The sequence below is a fragment of the Sprattus sprattus genome (assembly GCF_963457725.1).
Source record: "Sprattus sprattus genome assembly, chromosome: 6".
In the NCBI taxonomy this organism is placed as follows: domain Eukaryota; kingdom Metazoa; phylum Chordata; class Actinopteri; order Clupeiformes; family Clupeidae; genus Sprattus; species Sprattus sprattus.
Genome location: NC_137925.1, coordinates 12,132,979 through 12,156,076, shown reverse-complemented (window position 1 = coordinate 12,156,076; position 23,098 = coordinate 12,132,979). Strand labels below are relative to the sequence as shown.

At 43.2% G+C, this 23,098-nt stretch overlaps 1 protein-coding gene across 1 annotated transcript in view; it reads left to right on the top strand.

Annotated features, from left to right (window-relative positions):
• Positions 1–1,578: 1,578 nt before the first annotated feature.
• LOC308366634 (integrin alpha-3-like) overlaps positions 1,579–23,098 on the top strand; it is a gene marked incomplete at both ends in the record, with an annotated part of 41,693 nt that continues 20,173 nt past the window's right edge. The window contains one exon of the mRNA XM_080840361.1: positions 1,579–1,964. Coding sequence (XP_080696487.1) covers positions 1,579–1,964 — 386 coding nt within the window. The remainder of the gene's footprint in view (positions 1,965–23,098) is intronic.

Here is a 23,098-nt window from a genome sequence, read left to right as displayed (position 1 = left end):
AAATCTAGTCCCAGTATTCAATATTATGTATTTCGGCAATTGATAATTATCATTTTAGCATGTTATATTTCTGCACGTAAAAGAGGAATTCTCATTAGTACAATGGTCTGTTTGTGTGTTTGTGTATGTGTGTGCGTGTGTGCGTGTGTGTGTGTGTGTGTGTGTGTGTGTGTGTGTGCGTGCGTGTGTGTGTGTGTGTGTGTGTGTGTGTGTGTGTTTTGCAAGACATCCTTTCTCCCTCTCAGTGTTCCACCCTAACATGAAAATCATTAGGGTCTTCCGATCCCCGTCCCCGGCCAGAGCCAGTACATCAAACATCCTGTTTCATCCGATCAGCAGAGGAAATACCATCTCTCATAGATGCTCCTGATTGGCCTGTGTGCCTTACATGTGGGAGTCCAAAACTCTCTTATGTCAAACAGCTTGTGTTCATTCACAAGATTGTGTATGTGTGTGTTTGTGTGTGTGTGTGTGTGTGTGTGTGTGTTTGTCTGTGTGTGTGTGTGTGTGTGTGTGTGTGTGTGTGTGTGTTTGTCTGTGTGTGTGTGTGTGTGTGTGTCTGTGTTTGTCTGTGTGTTTGTGTGTGTGTTGTGTGTGTGTGTGTGTGTGTGTGTGTGTGTGTGTGTGTGTGTGTGTGTGTGTGTGTGTGTGTGTGTGTGTGTGTGTGTGTGTGTGTGTGTGTGTGTGTGTGTGTGTGTGAAAACAAACTGTTCATATGAATTCTTTCATATTTCATAATTCAGTGTCTAATTAAGTGTAATTAAGACTGGCACTATTTTGGATTGTGTGATAAAACAGCGCCAACCCATGCACTCAGTGCTTCCTGAAAAACATCTAGAAGCAGAACTGTGTGTGTGAGAGTCTTGAGAGCATTGCACTGTCCATAACCTCAGACATTTCATTTCTCCTCTGGTCTGGTCCGAAGAGTTTACTGTCAGCTATTGACGGTGGAAACCGAACAGTAAGCGGGAGATGAACATTTTTGTGTTAATGGGGATTACAATGATCAATTGGTATCCCTGAGGGAGAGAGAGAGAGAGAGAGAGAGAGAGAGAGAGAGAGAGAGAGAGAGAGAGAGAGTTTCTGGGGGTAACCGATAACAGAAAACGGATGCAATGGGAACAATCAGCTGGACAGGAACTGTTTTTTTTTTTTATTACACATTAGTGTTTACTCCTTTGAACAATCTGTCAAACATTAATTTCTGGTCAACTCCATGATTGTTGATTCATTGAAGACATGAAAGGACATTTGTTTGTTCACACACACACACACACACACACACACACACACACACACACACACACACAGGAAGGGAGACACACACACACACATTGTAACCCACACATGCAATTAGAAGAGAGAAAGAGGTAGCGAGAGAGAGAGAGAGAGAGAGAGAGAGAGAGAGAGAGAGACGACTCGACAGACATCCAGCGCGTAATTAATCCAACCCAGTGTCCGCGCTGCCCGCTGTCAGTGTCAAGGTGCCCGGCGGCTTACTGGGAGGGAGTCGGCAACAGTCGTAGCGAGTGAGCCAATGATTTCATTTATGACTAGGACACACCGGAAGAATGACTAATGTGTACACTGACTGAGCACGTCTTTAGGATATTGTCAGTCCGTTGCACATGCAACGCAAGATACTTCAGAGAGGGGAGAGAGGAGGGACAGGACTGCCCTGGCGACATTTTATATCTGGATGTTTCTACGTTTAGAGGGGAAATCTGCAAAAGTTTAAAAAAAATAACTCTGAAAAGGAAAGCCATGGGTCCATCTCACCTTGGTGGCCTCTCCGTGGATTTGGGTCTCCTGTTGCTTACCTTGCTACACGCTACTCCGCGGCCAACAGACGCGTTTAATTTGGATGTGCGCTTTCCAGTTGTAAAAGAAGGCAATACCCCTGGCAGTTTGTTTGGGCTGTCTGTGGCCTTTCACAAACAAACCGAGGGAGAACAACGGTACCTGTAAGTATGCCTTTAAATAACGTTTAAAGATATTTAGCTACTTTAAAAGCAGCTACAGGTGCAAGCCTTTATGTTGTTGTTTTTTCCCCATAATCGACCTGCCCCTAAAAGTCGACCATTTCCAGGGTTCTACTGTTAGACTACAAAACTAAATAGGGTACAAAGTTCATCTTGTCAGCCAGCAAACTCGGTGAAAAAGCTCGTTTTCTGAAATGAGGAAACTTTTCCACGCACATTGATCTAATTCAAATAAAAATCACAGGGATATCTTTGTTACTAATGTTAGAAGCCGACTTTACACACGTTTCACATAGACACCTGTTGTACTCGCTGTGCTGCATGATAAACACCAGTGTACAGTATAAAGTTTGCAGTTCTCTAAGGAAAGAAAGGGTGTTGTTTCTACAGAAATGTTGTTCTAAGGTGTGGGTTGAGCCAATCATTAACACATTGCTCACACGGTATTCGTGTTCATTCTTGTCTTCAAATGGAATTTTAAGTTATGCTGATGCAAATAACGTAGCATTTATACTTGTATATCCTATTAATAACACCTTAGCGTTATTAAAATACGCTAAATCACATTAACTGTACTTTGAAAGAAAGTACATAATTTTCCCACGTCTGATGTACAGATAGCATGAGAGCAGAGAGCGTGTTTCGCTAGCCCTCATCCCTGACTGCAGGTGAACAAAGTTGAGGAAGTCAATTTCATAGCCCGAGGGAATTACTTCATCTGAGTGGCTCCAAACCACTTAGTGAACTTTTCCATACTGAAAAATCACCAATCACCTTCAATGATCAATGGGTTCCATTGAGACCATTTTTATGGTGAGAGTGTGGGCAAAGCACTGTGTCATGCCTTTTCACCATCAGTTCCTGTGAGGTTTTCAGCTCTAAATGGATTGGGAAGTATAGCCTCTGCCCTGACACCGAACTTGAAAACCTGGACAAGTGTCATCTATCTTAGAGCAGGTGAAGAAGGGGTCAAGGATAGAGGGGAAAGGACACATGTACGCACACATGTACGCACACACACACACACACACACACACACACACACACACACACACACACACACACACACACACGCACGCACTCACACACACACTGAATTTGTCTCTTTCTCTCATGCGCACAGATCACAGACACACAATCTTCACTCTACCTGGTTTAATGATGTGAAATTCTCAGATGTTGCAACAGCAGTCTTTCAATGCTGACATACCTGAGAAGACCAACATATTTTTTCTTTCAGCTATTACATGTTGCAAAACACACTTAACCTAAATCGCAAAACCCACAATGATTACACAAATGATTAGTGTCTTTTATGTAAGTAGGCATGATTTTTTTCCCCCTGAAGAGTGGTGAAGCGCATACAGTATATACCCACTTATTTCATTTGTGGTGACGATTGTTGCACCAAGGCTTCTGAGAGAACTTAACTAGTGTTCAGCTCTCATACAAGGCAAGGCTCCTTCTCGATGCCCCGAGGGAGTTGGCATGCCGGGGATTTCATAACAAGAGCATACATCAGCCTTGTGGTGCGTGCCAGTGGCAAGATGTTTTCCTTTTATTACAGAGGGATCTGACTTGGCGAATAACTCGCAATCCAACTTTGATTGAAGAGCTCATACTTGTGAAGACGCAGTTTGTGAGAGCAGATGGAAGCTGCCTGGATGAGCTCTGAGTGTGTGTGTGAGTGAGTGTGTGTGTGCATGAGTGTGTGTTTGTGTGTGTGTGTGTGTGTGTGTGTGTGTGTGTGTGTGTGTGTGAGAGCAGATGAGCTGTGTGTTTTTCCTATCGGGGAGGGGAGGGGCTGAGGAGCTCTTTCAGTGTGTTGTTGGTTCTTGTGGATCGGTGGACGGTCTAGCTGTTTTCTTAGGTTCAAAGAGCACACGGCTTGCTGTGTCAAAGCACAACTCATTTCCCCCAGGGATTTCGGTGGACCATCCTCCACAATAAAGGATGCTCATATATGTAGCGCGGAATGGTGGGAAGCATGAGGCGTAGACGGAATTCCGTAGTTTTTTTTGTTTGACGTCATGCAAGGCTTTCTGTATTTTTGTCTAATTGGTTCACTGTCATGGAAACGGATCATTTCTGCTAATTGGACCACCCCTAATTCCTACACACTGTACCTGTGTAAAGCGCTCTAAGTTTGGTAGAACATCAAGCTTTATGTAGTCATTATCCCCAGATAATTCCACGTGAATCATGTTATGTTTACCTATAGCTCCTCGTGTGGGCTCTTATAGATTTAGGTAGAGCTAAAAGGTTTTTCATTGTCTCCTATGATTGATACTTGTTTTCTATAGCTTGCTAAGGGTCAACAGGGATACAGGCTGTAGTTGCAAGAGTCACAGCACTTAAACAGACTCATGTCAGTAATGGACACAGAGCAAAACCTCTGCTGACTTTCAATTGACCAACCATGAATGATTCAGATCCAATTAAAATCTCTCAGTGCCAGGTATTTTCATTCAGTAGTCTCTATGCAATAGATGGATTTGTACAGTGTCAACCATTTTATAGCACCGACTATGTGAATGGACCTCTATAGGATGGAGTTGGATTTGAGTCCTTCCTCTTTTGGCGGTTGAAAAAAGCAGTTGGTTAACACTCGCTGCCGGGACTTTGCGTCTGAGAACAGAGAGAGAGAGAGAGAGATCCACTGCTGTGTAAGGGTGTGTTTGTACAGTGTATGTGCAGTAGGCACCCAGTGAAGGACTGGAAGACTGTCTTTATTGGGACCAGATGTGGACATAACTGGAGACCACACTGGTGTCCTGTCTGGAGTTCTTTATTGGTTTGCAATGACATCCTCCCTGGAGTGTTTCACCAACATATGAAGAAAGAAAGAAAAAAGCTTTTAATTAACCAATACAGAAGACAGACCCCTCCCCCCCCTCCCCCAATTCCTGGCTTTTTACAGAAATTGAAAAAGACAGATTGAAAAACAAAAGGACCAATCCATTTTTCAAGTGCATGAAGGCAAGGGTAAAGGGAGGCGTCCTTGGTCTAGAGAGGAAAGCTGCTCTCTGGCTCAGACAAATTGGCCCTGCGTGGTTAATGTGGTTCCCCAGCTGCATAAAGGCCTGGATGGATGAGCACGTCCAGAGGCTTCCTGGTGTCATCCGGGTGCAGAGGAGGAGAGGACGTGGAAGCAAGGCCTGAGCTGGTCCCGCTGGGACTGATAGTCAGGCTCTGATTTTTGAAGTTTGATTTGGTTTGTGGCAATGTGGTCATTGGTGTTCAATCTTCTCTGGCAATTTCACGTTTCGGTAATTCATCTTAGGCAACGATCTGGCTTAGTGGGAATTTGTGGGGCTGTGGTTATGTGCCACCAGAGGTTGATTCTGTGTCCCTCGTTGAGCTCAGAATGAGTCCTGAACAGCAGCTGGAGTTAGGGTGGACCCGATACAGATGTTGATCAGCAGCTGGAGTTAGAGTGGACCCGATACAGATGTTGATCAGCAGCTGGAGTTAGGGTGGACCTGATACAGATGTTGAACAGCAGGTGGCGCTAGAGTAGACCTGAAACAGATGTTGATCAGCAGCTGGTGTTAGAGTGGACCTGATACAGATGTTGATCAGCAGCTGGAGTTAGAGTGGACCTGAAACAGATGTTGATCAGCAGCTGGAGTTAGAGGGGACCCAGTATGGATGTTGAGATCTGCTCCGGAGAGAGCTATCTGTTTCTGCTTTTTTCTTCTACAGGAAGGGATCGCCTCAGGCTGCATTCTTAGATTAGGCTGCTTCTGAGAAAAAAAGAAGAAAGATTCTGTGCAATTTTGTAAAACCAAGTGGTATTACAGTTCAGCTACTTATATTTGACACAGATTATGGTGGTTTTTCAAGTATGTATTGTGCTTCAGATACACGTACTGGAATAATGAGTCCTAGCAAAGGAGTAAAATTCTGTATGCTATATGAAGAAATATGTTTTTCTTCATAGTCTATAAATGCAGCATTGTCAATGGAAAACTATTTGAGTGAGTTTGACAGATTTCCCAACAGAAACAGCCTTTCACTAAACTCATACTGAAACAGCACTGTGTTTTTTCTGAGATCACTGAGTATGATTCAATACAGTACACTACAGCCTCGGTTTTGAAATTCTTGCAGTATTACTGCCTGTTCATTGCATTTAATTTAATTATGTGGAATGCAATGTCTTTTCAAAACACGGTTTTATGTTCAAAACAAGGTCTAATGAGAAGAAATATAAATATTTATCAATGTAAAATCGTAGAACATACATTACTAATTTCTAAAGCACTTGACATTGTTCTGTTGTGGCCTTCGTGAAGCTGTATGTCTGTGGGGGTATTGCGTGATCCTCTCACTGTGATATTATAAGCGTCATTATCAGCAGACACAGGGAACAGTGAACTCCCCGTAGATGAGAAAACGCAACGTCTTTTCTGTGTCTGCTGCTGTGACATCAGGGGACTAATCAAGAACGGAAGCTCACCAGCAACCAGTAGATTAGGGCTCACACACACACACACACACACACACACACACATACACACTCACACACGCACACACACACACAAGCGCACACACACACACACACACACACACACACACACACACACACACACACACACACACACAGACACACACACACACACACACACACACACACACAGCTCTATGTACGTCTGCTGAACACCACCGGCTACCAGTATTTGGGTTCCCTGCTGGCCAAATCACTGCAGGCCTCTGATGTAAGCTGCTCATTCACATATGTAATCCGCAATTTTTATGCAAGAGGCACCAAAACAAAAAAAATGGCGATTCATGTAGAATTGAGTCATCGTTAGTTCAATGCCAGAAGCTGTGCAGCAAGGGTGGTTATACCTTGACGAAGTTAGCGAGAACCGCTAATCGGTTCAATTCCTGATTAGTAGGAAAGACGTTAAAATGATCAAATGCAGCCGGGTCTATGGTGGCTGAGCAGAAGATGAACACTGGAGACAAGAGTGTGTGTGTGAGTCTGCCATGGAACACCTCAGCTGCCCTCCAAAAGAAACACACTCTGGGAGAGCGTGAAAAAATCCTCATGTCAGATCAGAATGTTAGATTAGATTTGGAAGAAATAGCTTTAGGAGTGTTTTTCCTCTCTGTGAGGAGCTTCCTGTACTCAACCATGTGTTTTCATGTGGTAAAATAGCACTTGTGCATATGTCTATATTTGTCAGTGCATGTTGATATGTGTGTGTTTGGTTGTGTATTTGTCAGTGCATGTTGATATGTGTTTTGGTTGTGCATTTGTCAGTGCATGTTGATATGTGTGTGTGGTTGGTTGTGTATTGGTCAGTGCATGTTGATATGTGTGTGTGGTTGGTTGTGTATTGGTCAGTGCATGTTGATATGTGTGTGTGTTTGGTTGTGTATTGGTCAGTGCATGTTGATATGTGTGTGTGTTTTGGTTGTGTATTTGTCAGTGCATGTTGATATGTGTGTGTGTTTGGTTGTGTATTTGCTGGGAGCCTTGCACAGGCCCCTCTCTAAGGCCCCTGAACAACGATCGTCTGACTGTGGTGATAACTCACTTTCAGTTGAAGGATGTTAATGGACCTTGAATCAGCCTTGGTATTCTATTTCAGCTCCTATCTCTACCGAAGAGCCCAGTTAATTAGCAGTAGAGAATTAGAGAATTAGTCCTAATGAGACACTTCACAGCAGCCTGGATCTCCACTCATTATGCCAATATGCCCAGCAGGCTTCATGGGCATTTTCGGCTGCTGGAAGAATGAATGAATGACCATTAGGCCTTCAGGAGGCGAGGACTCAACCCACACCAGAAGAATATAAATGGCTTTCTTAGAGGAGGAAAAAAACCGGAGCATACTTTTAAGAGAAAATGAAAAATTCTACTCAAAGCTCACAGCCTTATCTCATGAGTTTGTGGTCTTGGATTGAAACTATCGCAAAAACAGGGATCTGATACTGCTGCTGTGTACCGCATACCAAAAGATTACCAAGGTAACCATATGATCATGTATATATGTTTCACTAGAGTTTCATCATGCTTCAACAATATCACTATTTCAGAAAAAAAACATGGTAATGTTTTAGGGCAATGTGAATGCAGTTTATAAAGTAATTGTTTAGCCTCACAATCTGATTGGTAGAAAAGCATTGTAACTTATCTGTTATTTCTCGTAACAACACGGTTTTGTTGGTGGAGTCCAACAAAAGACTTCATTACCCACAATTCCCTTATCACTCTGACTTTCTTATCTGACATTTCACAGAGACAATTGGCTGAAAACAAGGTGTTAAAATTCGTGACGCACTTTTGCCTATAAACTGCGTTGAAATGATACATTCACTCTCTTTGCGCACTCTCTCTCCACTGGCCTTGGCCAGGCTCACTTCTCCTTCTACTCACCTCCAAGGGTGAAGAAACAACTCTCTTTGTTCTCAATGGAAGAGAACAGACTAAGCTCTCACCACGGCAAACAATTGCCTAAGATCTCTCGTTAGCTAAACACTGACCGCTAACGTAGTAGACCTAACTTTAGCAAAGCAGCTAACAAAGATCTGCAGCTAACTCTGCAACGGGAACAAAGCACAACAGAGACCTCGCGGAAACTGCAACATTCCGAGCGATCAACTCCTCCGAACTGAACTGCAGTGAAACAAAGACTTCACAACAAGGACAACGGACTTCTCTGCCTCAGGAACATCGGATGCGCCAACACTTTTCCAAAGGACTGGTAACTTCGACTGGGCAGCTAGCTAATCACAACCTGGCTAAGCATAGGACTGTTTACATATGCCATTGTTCATGTATTGTATCTGTTTTGTTTACCGAACATAACTGTTATATACTTTCATTGTTAGTTGGTAGTTGGCTTCGCCACACCATGTAAGGGTTAACGTTATGATTGCTTCTCATATACATCGGGACTTGCATGCGTTACTAACCATTTCCCTCTTCTAACATGGCATCTTAAATCACATACGATTACAAATACATTGGCCTTCATATAGCCACACACGCGAAGCTCATAATCGAACTTGGCGCTGCATAAAGGCTCGTCCATTTTCACACCACATAGTCACGAACGTGCACACAAATGCACGCGGACCTGCGGTGGTCAGGACAAAGACACACACACACATACTTTCAGGCGCGCTCCTAAAAGCGCAACACCGAGTTTACAAGCTCGCTCACACACACACTCCCTCTTCCTTACACATACATACTTCTTCAATTCATTAGTTAGATAAATTTAGCTAGATTACATATTGTGTGTTATTTTCTTATCATTGTGTAAATAAATACTTTGATTTATATACGCTGGTTTAATTAATGTTACACAAGAATGGACGTTGTCAACCTCTTCTATTCAGAACTCCAATGACCTTCAACCATACTATTAATAAGGTAACTTTGTTTGTAGTTATTAATTTAATTATTAATCAGAGTTCCAAATTGATAGTATAATATATTTTATGAGACTGATATATTTAATGAGACTGATTTGTGGATTATCAACTTAATTGATCTGCCTTTGTGTTGAATGGTTGATCCCTGTCCAATCGGGTGAGATTACCAACATATTGTTGCTGTTGCAAGGACAGCACCAGTGTGTCTTGGTGGCCCTCGTGAAGTCAATATCACAATTCATACACAATTGCACCCACATTCACCCGGCGCCTGCTCACTGGGTAAGATACCCACCTAATCTGGTACTCCCAAATGAGAATGGTACCCATTTTACCCACATAATATGGTGCCCCGTGTGAGGATAGTACTGTTGGCAATCATTCATTATTTGTGTAATATTAATGACCGCTTAATTTCAGGCCAAATTCAGAATTTTATATTCTAGTGTTAGACTAAGCAAACAGTCGTTACACTCACCGCCACTAGCCTGTCATAGGACTAAGCACTAGCTGTACTTACAAATAAGTGCAAAGCTTTATATGTCAAATTGAGCTTAAAGCTATTTGATAATTTATTAGTGAATTATCACTTTTTCCAAACCTTGGAAATCTTAGAACTTGCTATTGCTGCTAGCCATTCAGGTTAAACCTACTCTGTAGGAATTGTGAATTTCTGTCCAGCATTTGAATACCACGTATTCAATGCAACATTGTCAAGCTGTCAGCTGTAACTGTGCTTAATCAAACTGTTTCCCTTATTTTTAATTAATTCACAGCGTGCCACCGGCCCTGTGAAAGAGAGCTTGTACCTGACTGTTACTGCCATGCATTCCAGCCAGTAATCGGAATAGAGACTGAGAGAGAGCCACAGCGAGCTACCGGCCCTGTGAAACACTTGTGTACCTAGCTGTTACCACCACGTGTTCCAGCTTGAATTTAGGTAACTGTGACTGACCCTGACTGTAATTGCCCTGCATCTCAGTTAGTGTGCCCAAACTTTTATGCCCACTAGACCCACTAGATGGTGCTGTAGCTACACCTCATTCACAGGAAGCTACTCCTTATAGCGTAGGTAACTACACTTCTAGGTTAGGCTAGTGTACTGCCCCAGTTACACTACAAGGTGTCTGCCACTGCAACACCATAGCCAAGCGCCTAAGTAATTTCATAACCTACCCTATTTTACATTACTTTAGCTTACCCCTCTAGCTAAACATAACAATGGATAACCCCCGTGTAGATCAGTTTATCTCTTCCGTAGCACAAAGCCTAAAACCCGGCTACCCTGAACTCATTAACAGTTTGAGTTTCAGTGAATGCAGGAAGGAGATAGACTCTCTACTAAATAACAGGTATGATGCACAGACTGCATCCAAAGACCCATTGTTAATATGCTTGCTACTGAACTTTCACAGGCAAACCAGCCTTGCCTTTCAGTGCAATGCAGCATTAGAAGCGCAGAATGCTAGTCTCCTCCAAGAGGTACAGACAGCTAACAAGAAAGCTATGCGCTACCTAGGAGACCTACACTCAACAGAGTTAGAACTCTGTTCACACAAGGAGGAGCTACTGAAGGTTAGGTCAGAACACCCTGCCCCACCACAGTCGTTCAGCCGATGTGAATCTGGTTACTCTGATTCACACTCCTCCCTTGGTGAAAGGTCTACCCCTCCTTCATTCAGATGGGAACACTTCCCAACTGACCATCAGTCCTTGGGAATGAAGTCAGCTCCTCAACCTCCACTGAGAGACAGAGTTAACAGCCTGACTTCCCATTTGCCCCTAACAGATATAGAAGAAACAGGTAGTTTATTCCCCAGTAGATATACTGCCCATCCTTCTTCTCAGCCTCTGTTAAATAACACTTTCTTCCGTGCCCTTCCCTCCGAAGGCAGGACTAGGTCATGTACAGACTGTTCAGCCTCCTCTCCATACATCCACGAGAGTGAGTACCGCTGTCCAGCATCTGCCTCTCACCCAGAGAGAAGCACATTAGAATGTGATAGACATGTCCGTTCCCATGCTAGATTAGTCTCGCCTTCTTCAGGAAAGACCCTACAGAGTCCCCGTCTAGAAGTGCTTGAGCTCATAGCTAAGGACATTAAAATGTTTGACCCAGACCACCGTGATCAACACATTGACGATTACTTTAGGGAACTAGACAATAACATGACTGACCTACCCAATGCAAACCAAAGGGAGAAAATTAAACTCATGTGGAAAACCAGCTCTAAAGCAGTCCACAAGTTTATTCAGGCACAACCTCCCCGTATCAGAAATGATTACGCCGAGCTCTGTCATGCTTTAAAAGAAGAATACTCTTCTCCTGTTGACGAGATCGCATCATTGGTTGCTGCCTCCCAAGTCAAACACACCCGTCGAGAACACCCTAGGGATTTTTATAAACGTTTGAGACATGCATACTTCCAGGGCAAGAATGCACCAGGCTTAGAAGAGAGTTCCACCTTCAAGTCTCTGTTCTTGCGCAACCTGCACCCATGTGTGCGCACTCACGTTTCCCTAATGACGCATGAAGGTAACCCCTCAATGAATGAGATCAGGAAGATGACACAGATGGCTTGGGAAACTGTTGTCAATTCCAAAGAAAGGGGGAAAACAACTGAGCCTACCTGCTCAGGTAACAAAGCGTCGACCAAATTCACGGCCTCACAAGTTCACCCTCACTACAGACCAAAGGGGGGTGACAAACGGCCACATAGGGACACTGAGCGTAACCGCCATGTCCATCATCAGCGTCGTAATGGAAATACATCCCCTAGAAGCAGCAGAAGGCCATATTCTGAAATCATGGCCCAGAAACATGACCTGCCCCTAGATTCGACCGACGATGACTACCATAACAATGACCGCCTCTCAGACCATGGCCGCAAGGCTACAGACAGTGATAGTGCCTCTGACTGTCCCTCTGACTATGGTTACCCCGAGCGTTACAGCCCTGAGCCACGAGTCAGACGACACTCCAAGCGCATGAACTCCAGAGTTCATCACTAACTGTCTGTTGAGCCAAGCAACACAAGCCCCTACTCTGACAGTAAGACAACTGCTTGCTCAGGGATCTCACTTTTCTTGTAGTTGTATAGGCCAAACTTGGATTTGTTAGCAACAGCAGCAACTTCCATTATTCTGGACTGGTATTTCATTTAAACTACCGCAGTAGCACACTAGCTTCATACATCGCAGACAAAGCTAGTCATGCACATGTCCACATCAAACACAAGTTTAGGACATTACCATACTGCCACACAAAACCTTGATACAGCCATTTGAGCTTTAAGATTTTGAGATCAAGATGACACCCTTCCGCAGCAGAACATGCCTGAAGGACAAAAACAGCAAAGGCTGCCAAGACTAGTCAGCCACTAGTCATCTACTAGTCAGTATTGTCATCCAATCTATTGAGTTATTCAACAAACACACTCTTGGATTCTCCAGAAATGGTTTTATCATTGTATCAGGTGCCACTATCTCTGCGTCTCAGCCTAACAAGTTAACATCACTAACTTTTCCTATTCTCACTAACCCTGACGAGTAGATGACCCACTGGTTTATTTGTTGTATGCTATGTCATTGTCATTACTGTTTATTTTGATTTTATCTTTGTAACTTGATGACCTTGTACCTGCTTAGCCAGAATAGATAGTATCAACAAATGCCCAGTACTGATGTTACAACTTTGACTGTCTCACCAATGAACTCTTTCCACACATGGACTATGCACAGTTGTGCTCACTGGATCACACATCCGGTGCAATCAAGTGACCAAAGGGGGGATGTTGGTGGAGTCCAACAAAAGACTTCATTACCCACAATTCCCTTATCACTCTGACTTTCTTATCTGACATTTCACAGAGACAATTGGCTGAAAACAAGGTGTTAAAATTCGTGACGCACTTTTGCCTATAAACTGCGTTGAAATGATACATTCACTCTCTTTGCGCACTCTCTCTCCACTGGCCTTGGCCAGGCTCACTTCTCCTTCTACTCACCTCCAAGGGTGAAGAAACAACTCTCTTTGTTCTCAATGGAAGAGAACAGACTAAGCTCTCACCACGGCAAACAATTGCCTAAGATCTCTCGTTAGCTAAACACTGACCGCTAACGTAGTAGACCTAACTTTAGCAAAGCAGCTAACAAAGATCTGCAGCTAACTCTGCAACGGGAACAAAGCACAACAGAGACCTCGCGGAAACTGCAACATTCCGAGCGATCAACTCCTCCGAACTGAACTGCAGTGAAACAAAGACTTCACAACAAGGACAACGGACTTCTCTGCCTCAGGAACATCGGATGCGCCAACACTTTTCCAAAGGACTGGTAACTTCGACTGGGCAGCTAGCTAATCACAACCTGGCTAAGCATAGGACTGTTTACATATGCCATTGTTCATGTATTGTATCTGTTTTGTTTACCGAACATAACTGTTATATACTTTCATTGTTAGTTGGTAGTTGGCTTCGCCACACCATGTAAGGGTTAACGTTATGATTGCTTCTCATATACATCGGGACTTGCATGCGTTACTAACCATTTCCCTCTTCTAACATGGCATCTTAAATCACATACGATTACAAATACATTGGCCTTCATATAGCCACACACGCGAAGCTCATAATCGAACTTGGCGCTGCATAAAGGCTCGTCCATTTTCACACCACATAGTCACGAACGTGCACACAAATGCACGCGGACCTGCGGTGGTCAGGACAAAGACACACACACACATACTTTCAGGCGCGCTCCTAAAAGCGCAACACCGAGTTTACAAGCTCGCTCACACACACACTCCCTCTTCCTTACACATACATACTTCTTCAATTCATTAGTTAGATAAATTTAGCTAGATTACATATTGTGTGTTATTTTCTTATCATTGTGTAAATAAATACTTTGATTTATATACGCTGGTTTAATTAATGTTACACAAGAATGGACGTTGTCAACCTCTTCTATTCAGAACTCCAATGACCTTCAACCATACTATTAATAAGGTAACTTTGTTTGTAGTTATTAATTTAATTATTAATCAGAGTTCCAAATTGATAGTATAATATATTTAATGAGACTGATTTGTGGATTATCAACTTAATTGATCTGCCTTTGTGTTGAATGGTTGATCCCTGTCCAATCGGGTGAGATTACCAACATATTGTTGCTGTTGCAAGGACAGCACCAGTGTGTCTTGGTGGCCCTCGTGAAGTCAATATCACAATTCATACACAATTGCACCCACATTCACCCGGCGCCTGCTCACTGGGTAAGATACCCACCTAATCTGGTACTCCCAAATGAGAATGGTACCCATTTTACCCACAGTTTTGTGCACTTGCTTTTACAGTGCAAATTACAGTGCAAGTAAATGAACTCGAAAGATGCAGGTAGAAAGCATGTCTCTAGCTGGGTGTATGATAAAAATGCAGCATTGTCAATGGAAAACTATGTGAGTGAGTTTGACAGACTTCCCAACAGAAACAGCCATTCTCTAAACTCATACTGGAACAGCACAGTTCAGTTATGAGCACAGTTGTTTCAAAATGTGACCCAGTTAAATATATCAGTGTTGCTTGCCTCTTTTCTTTGTTCTTGTATGTGACATGCTACTAAATCTAAGCATTACACATGGACTTCAATAAACTACCATCCATATTTCATAGACATCCATTTGGGCTTTTAGACGCAGTCCAAATTGAGTTGAGGGTTGCAGGGAAATCTCCCCTCCATTGATGAAGGATGAAGTCAGTCACTGTAGTACTCAGGGGGCTCTGTGTGTGTGTGTGTGTGTGTTTGTGTGTGTGTGCGTGTGTGTGTGTGTGTCAGTCAGTATAGTATTCAGCGGACCTACTGTAAGATTACCAGCCAAGATTTTGAGAAAGATCAATTTCAATTGTCTAGTCACTTTAGGTGAAGCAGACTTGTAACTGCACTGCTTGTGAAATATTTATTCATTAATTAATTTATTTTTGTATTTTATTTTCAAGAGACATTGTATTGGATTTATTTTAGGCACGGCTGAAATTGAGTACTTGCCATTACGAAAGAGTGGGGCTTGAATGAAAAATACAGTGTGGAAAAGACTCATTGGGGCCCTTAGTGTTTGAAGGAACACTCAAAGCTTTTCTAGACTTTGCACCAGCTGTTAATTCTCTTGATGGCCTCCCCTCTGGCTGGTGGCGGGAGGGGGGAGGGGGGAGGGGGGGTCAGGCTGGACAGGGGTTGACTCGCAGGTCAGCACAGGCTTCCCGTGGCCCTTTAAACTCGTTATGTCAGCTTTCAGTTTGTCTTCCCCACTAATTGAATCCAGCTTTTAATGGAAATCTATACGCGTCTCTGCACGCTATATCAATTATCCGCACAGCCTTGGATGAAGGAGAGGCGTGCGGTGCTCAAGAACCGGCCCGGAAATTGGGAACGAGGAGCGAAGTGGGATGAGATTGAATGCGTTGACATGTAGCACCTGAGGTGGTGACTTTTACTACATAGTGGGACCACAGGGCTGATAGCACTCTGACGTCTTTTATCTAGTGAACAAAGTCACTCATAGTTTGTATGCTGTAGTACTAGAGAAGTACAATTGCAGTATGTTGCCAGGGGGTTAAATGTTTGAACAGATGTATTCTCCATTTTACTGTATATTGGTATCACCAGAAATGCAGTTTGTAGGTTGTTTAGACATGAAAACAACACTACTGGAGTATACAGCGTTTAGGAAGATCGTCATATTTATTGTTTCAATGCACTACAACTCATACAGACAGCTTAAACGCCATTATTCTCTTTAAATCTATGCCTACATGGTATATTATAGTTAACCTTGTGAAATCAGAATATTGCTGAGGCGTGTGAGACTATTTCTATATTCAAATTCATCACCCTGAACATGTGTATAGATTGTAGAGGTGATTCAATTAGCCGCTAATTATCCACTTAGCCATCTTGAAGTCTGGTGTGTATACTTCAATCTTGAAGTCTGGCGTGTATACTTAAAGGCACCTGTCAGCCTGATGTGTGCTAAGGAAATGTATCAGACTGGGTTTGTTGACCCCAGTGGTGTTATTGGAGGTGATTTTCTCATAGGCCAAATGTATTTCCAGTGGCCTGTGTCCAGGATGTCTGATTGAAGTACTTGCACCCTTAATGACTTCTCCCCTTTAATGATGCTGTTAGCTAGCATCAGCCAGCATTAGCGCTCTCCCACTCAGGTTATTAATCTCACCCAGAACAACATGGGTCTCCACTCCACCACTAAGGTTCTGGCTTTTGTAATAAAGATTATCCAGTACATTCTCCCTAATGACTAGAGAATATGATGTATGCTTAATAAAAGGGAAAGTAAACCTTTCATTACCATTTTGCTCTGCTTGACAAACAGCCTGTGCGCTTATATCCTAGACAAATGAGAATACCAGATGCACACTTTCACAACCCCAATAGGAAATACCTGTCAGATAGCGTAGCTATGATCTGCTAGCCGTGACATGAATGAGAGAGCGATCACTTCAGGGATGGTTTTCTAACACAGCCTGACTGAGCGCACTGACATGACTTGAACGCATTAAGCTCGTGTTCTCGGGGAGTGGGTGTTGGAAATGTGGCCTGGTATTAATCAGCAATAATACACCGCTGATGTCTTGGACATGAACGCCAGCCCAACTGGTGGACTCATTAAGAAGGGTGGGAATGCAGGCTGTGTCGTCAGTTTTGAAGACTTTCATGCAGGGTGTTCATTAAGGTCTGACCACTCGACAGCCCCTTAGTTTCTCGTGACCCCTCCAGGTCGTGTGTAGTGAAAGAGAGCTTTGTGCTCGCGTTTCTGATGCCCTGCAACCTTCAGACCCCATTTCCTTTACAACTCCTTCCTGGTCCTCTGGGCTCTCCCCCCTCCCCCCCAGTAATCCGACAGGAGACAGGCCACGTCCATTATCTGATCCGTCGTAATCATGAGAATTGACCTTTCAGAAAAGTTATCCCTCTGTTCTGGGTTATTTTTAAGTGGTCCCTCGCTAGTATCGCAGTGGCACTTATACTGATAGTCATCTTCATTGTTCACCAGAGAAGCACGATCGTAAAAAGGAATGTAAGTGAATTTCAGCTGAATTGGTGGTTGGTGCGCACAGATGATGATGCTGCCACTGAACGGGTCGCTGTCTGGCGGTCTGTATTCCAAACCTTTATCGTGTTGTTTTACTGTGTCTGGCTGAAGGTTCCAGAATCAAGCTGTATTTTGGCACCCTTGTGGCACAGCCGCATGCTTTGTGGGAGTATGGATGAATGCTTCACTTATACATGCAATACACTGTGTATAGTTGTATTCATGCATGCATTAAACTGTGTAGAGTTGTACTCATAGATGCATTAAACTGTGTGGAGTTTTATTTATGGGCCATTCTACCGAATTGATGCAAAGTCATGTCGGATATATTTAGAATTTTTGTATGTTTTTTTCCCAAAACTTTGTCCGTATCTATATTGTACCATATCTAAAGTACACATATCTAGTAAAAGAACTGTCAAGTTTTATATTGTATTTTCAGAATGTGTTGGAATGTTTTTCCTCTTCCAAAAATTGTCACTACCGAAACATCACATTTACTATAGTAAAAAAGTATTATTATTGACCTGTTCAGATTGTGTTTCCTTCCCTTCTCTGAAGAGTATTTTTACAAATATTTCTTGAAGATTTTCACAATGAAATCCATAGAAATTAATTTTTTACCAAATTTTCAAGGTCAATTTATCTGTTTCGGTAGTGACTGCACTGTTGGATGGATGTTCATTTCTCTCCCAAAATCATCCAAAAGGTGCTCTGGGCCTCCCTTTAGTCCACACAACACATTTATTTAAAAATTATGGGATTGAACTACTTGCCATTTCATTTTGTCACTACCAAAATCATCTGGTCACTACCATATGTTTCGGTAGTGACTGTTTCGGTAGTGACAATTCTAGCTAACTTTAAGCATAAATAAAGAATTCTAGCAAGCACACGGCTTGCAAACACATCTTTGAAGAGGTGTACACACATACAAACATAAGATTTTCCATGAAACCCCAAAAGGTTTACTTAATTGAAGAAAACATGTGTTTCGGTAGTGACAATTCTTAAGGTTACACGTCGATTTTCAGACTTTGGAACACATTTATATAAAAACTATGGGATTTAGCTACTTACCATTCAACCATGAGGAACAGAGATGCAGTGTCACTGCATGGTCAAAAATGCAGAGTCGTGGCTAAAACACAGGCTCAGCCAATGGACTAAAACTCTTGTGTTTCGGTAGTGACATGAAAACTAGGGACATGATTTTTTGAGTATAGTAAATTGATTTAAAAATTAAACCCACAATAAATCTAAATATTCCAAGTTCTGTTTCAACCCAATCATAAAGATCTTTGAAATTAAATCATTGAAAAAAATCAAAAAAAAATTAAAAGTGTTATTTAAAGGCATTGAAATTTAGATGTCAGGGTTGGGGACAGCTACTTCCCAATAGAAAGTACCCTATAAATGATGATTTTGTATATATTTAGCTTATCACTATCTCATGTAATGCATTGGGTTTATATAGACCATAACATTTTCTAATTTAATATCTATGCCTAAATACCTAATTGTTTTGTAAATAGATTTTATTGTTGAGGGACTGCATATTACACGAATTCGGTAGAATGGCCCTTATACATGAATCAAACTGTGTAAAGTTTCGGTTTGTGATACATCATTACACTTCTTAAATATTTAAATGAATAAACTTCTTAAATGTTTTAAATTAATATTGTATTATGCTTGGTCTGTTCATGGATTGGTAACGTTGATGTCCGTAGTGAGTTGACAGCAGACTTGCTGCCTGCTCCTGAGAGAGGGCTTTGGGCCAAGAGGAAGCCTGCTGCATGGGTGTGAACTTGGCTTGCGGGTGAAGCTAGGGAGTGACGTCCTGCTTGGCCCGTCTGTAGTGAGAACTGATGTCCAGTGAGTCTTTAATGTCGGCTTTGATACTTTGATACTACTGATTGCCGTGACACAAGATGTCTCCACAAGATGCTTGAGGCTTATCGCACAGACAGTCGAAAAATAGTGAACTTTTCCCCACACCGCTGTCAGACACAGGAAGCCTCCATCTAGCACCTCGTCGCTGCGTTTCTCCGAAGTTGTTATTTGTTATATGTTCTGCTTGGTTTGCTTTGCTGTGCAATTAGCAGAGGTTCCTTCTGCAGAGTATCTTTCCAAGAGCTTAAACCTCAATTTAAATGTAGCCTCTTGACAAGAGAGCCCCAAGGCATTTCCTATAGTGGTACCTGTATTCGAGAAAATATTCCTAATCAGCCGTGTTTGTTTGTTATCTCTATGGCGATCTACTGTTGCTTAGCGAACACTATACAGCATCACATTTTCTGCTGGTAAGGCAGGGCTGGCTTCTGTGGTTGATTTCAGCGGGTTAAGGCTTTTTGGAGGCCTCCATACCATTCAACCCTCTCAGGCTGAACTATCAGCAAATTACTTCAAACCCCAGTGGAGGTGATACTATCAGGGCCCACATGAGGTGATGGATGTTGGTTTGTGCCAGTTAATTAAACTGCATTATGTATCCACTGTGAGTGCTGTGTGGGACTTTGATCAGGCCATTTGTGCATTCTAGTCATTGCTCCATTTCATAAAAGAAGGACAATATACTGACTCCTCTCATGGTTAGGTCATCTCAAGGCCTGAGAGGATTCAGATGCAGTTCAAAGGAGGTTCTGTGATCTGTGGTCCAAATGTGAGTGTCTGGGCCACAACTGCCCCACATCTACTTGGTGTGATACAATTTTAGCAGAAGAGCTGTATGAACAGAGACTGAAAAGACAACCAGACTATGTTTGCATTTGAAAAATAAAGAGGCAAGCCAAGCTGTCACCAGTTCTGAGAAAGACCATGGTTAGTGTTAGACTGGTCGTGTGGGCAAACCAAGATGCCAACAGTTGCAACACAGTTAAGAATAAGACAGTGGTTAGTGTGAGACTGGTACTGTATGTAAACAGACACATCCTGTTCTTACTTTCCCACGCTCTTACTTTGACCACACTGCCATGCACTTTGTTTTTTTCACAACTTCACAGCCACATTGGAAGTTGGTATATTCTTTGAAAGTACATAAAATTACTTCTAAAATCAGTTTTGTTTTATTCAATCCAAGGCCATGCTCATTCTTACACACTTTGTTGTCTTCAGTCTGATGAGGTTGAGTCGGCTGTGATAAATGATCTGAACGATCTCAAAAATGATCCGAAATGATCCGTAGTTCTCAGCAACGTCTCTTGAGGTTATCCCAAATCATGAGCCCGCAGGGCAGTCTGACATGAGGGCACTGGACCCACCTTCATCTAGGTGTGAATGCACCGTACGGGCGGGGCAGGAAATGAGTCACTTGAGGGCACTGATACTTGCAACCTCCTACACGGAGACGAGACTTTGGGGTTATTATCATTATTACAGTCATTTCCTCAGTGGAGGACCAGACCAGGGAAAGGAATGCTGTTACTCACCCACAGAAGCTGGATCACCTGGGTGTGAAGGGGCGGCACAAGCATGCAAGATCAGACAACGTCCAAGCTACTTTCACTCAAGAGAAAGGGGCCCACTGAATTTGTTCTATATTTTACCTGGGGTCAATATGTCAGGTTCATGACTACTCTGGACCTTTGTGAAAACGTATTTTAGTCAAGGCCAAAGTCTCGTGAAACAGGCCCAAGGAAAGCTCTGCATTCTCTTCAATTCTTTTCATTGTGGAAAACCCTTCCTGAATAACAGTGGTGAGCTTGCCCGCAGGGTTGGTCTGCCCGGGGAGGCATATTTGCGTGTGTGTACTTGATTTGCATTGTATCTCCAACAACATCTCATATTCCCCTCCCAATGCTTGCTGATTGGGAGGGAGATCTGTGATACTGTGAAAAAGTGCAGGTGTTTGAAAAACCTCAAGGGTGGTTTTGTCCTGTTTTTTTTTTTTTTTTTAGCCCTGTAATCAAAGGGCATTGTTTGCGCTTGGTTCTACTTAGAACCATGCCCACTAAGCTAATACAATAGATTACTTTTTTCTCCCTCTACACTGGTTTTGTCTTCTCCTACTGTAGGGCTGTATTTACCCAAGGTGTTTGGCACCATTCCCACTGCTAAAAAACTTTAGTGATAATCACTTTGTGAAAACACGCTGGACAAATAAAGCTGAACTACGTATGAACCCTCCTGTCTCAATACTGTCGCCCGGCCCTGATTTCTTCTCAGTGTGTGCCTACTAGTCACAGGCACACCCTTGTCAACAGACTTCAGACATCCATCCAGCTGAAACTGTCTCACACCCCCCTGGCGGTGTCTCTACCATCTTTCCACTCCTTGAGTCCAATCAGAGCCCATTTTTCACAACAGAAAAGGGTGATTTGATAAGACTTCCATATCCAGACAGTTTCCTGGTATAGTGTATTTACTCTCTGGGCACAACAATGCTTGGGTTTCATATCCAGAAGTAATCTCTCTACACCTCCGGCTAGTTTTGAAGATCCCCATTAGAGAGAGAGAGTAGTGTCTGTCGGCAGGGTCAAAGGAGAGTCTGCACAGTGTGAGCCTTCAGAAAGGAAAAAAAAACAACAAGCAGCTGTCATGGATGGACTCCTAAACATTACAAGTAAACAAGTAGAAGACTGAGATACCGAGAGAGACAGAGAGAGGAGAGGTTGCCAGGGAGAGAGAGAAGGAGAGAGGGTAAGAGGGAGAGAGAGAAAGGCTGCCAGGGAGAGAAAGAGGGTAAGAGAGAGAGAGAAAGAGAGAGAGAGAGGAAGAGAGAGAGAGGGTAAGAGAGAGAGAGAGAAAGAGAGAGAGAGGAAGAGAGAGAGAGGGTAAGAGAGAGAGAGAGAAAGAGAGAGAGAGGAAGAGAGAGAGAGGCTGCCAGGGAGAGAAAGAGGGTAAGAGAGAGAGAGAGAAAGAGGGTAAGAGGGAGAGAGAGAGAGGCTGCTAGGGAGAGAAAGAGGGTAAGAGAAAGAGAGAAAGAGAGAGAGAGAGAGGAAGAGAGAGAGAGGCTGCCAGGGAGAAAAAGAGGGTAAGAGAGAGAGAGAGAGGGAGAGAGAGAGAGGCTGCTAGGTAGAGAAAGAGGGTTAGAGAGAGAGAGAGAGAGGGAGGGAGAGATGGTGAATCCAGGTGTATCATTGAGTGCACGTGGAACATGAACATGGGCATGGGGTCTGTACATGCATGTGAGGTATGCTGTATTGCTCAATGCCCAGTGAGTTCAATCAGAGCTCAGGCATGCAGTGGGCACTCATCCAGGGAGAGGCACACACACACACACACACACACACACACACACACACACACACACACACACACACACACACACACACACACATGCAGGGAGCACTCATCCAGGGAGAGGCACACACACACACACACACACACACACACACACACACACACACATGCAGTGATCACTCATCCAGGGAGAGGCACACACACACACACACACACGCACACACACGCACACACACACACACACACACACACACACATACACACACACACACACACATGCAGTGAGCACTTATCCAGGGAGAGGGGGCTCGTGTGGACGCCACATACACCCATGCATGCAGCCAGATGGTCTGCAACATTTAGCATGGCCAGCCTTTCACAGACAATGGTGAATCATTATAAATAGCATGGCCCTTGGTGGACACACACA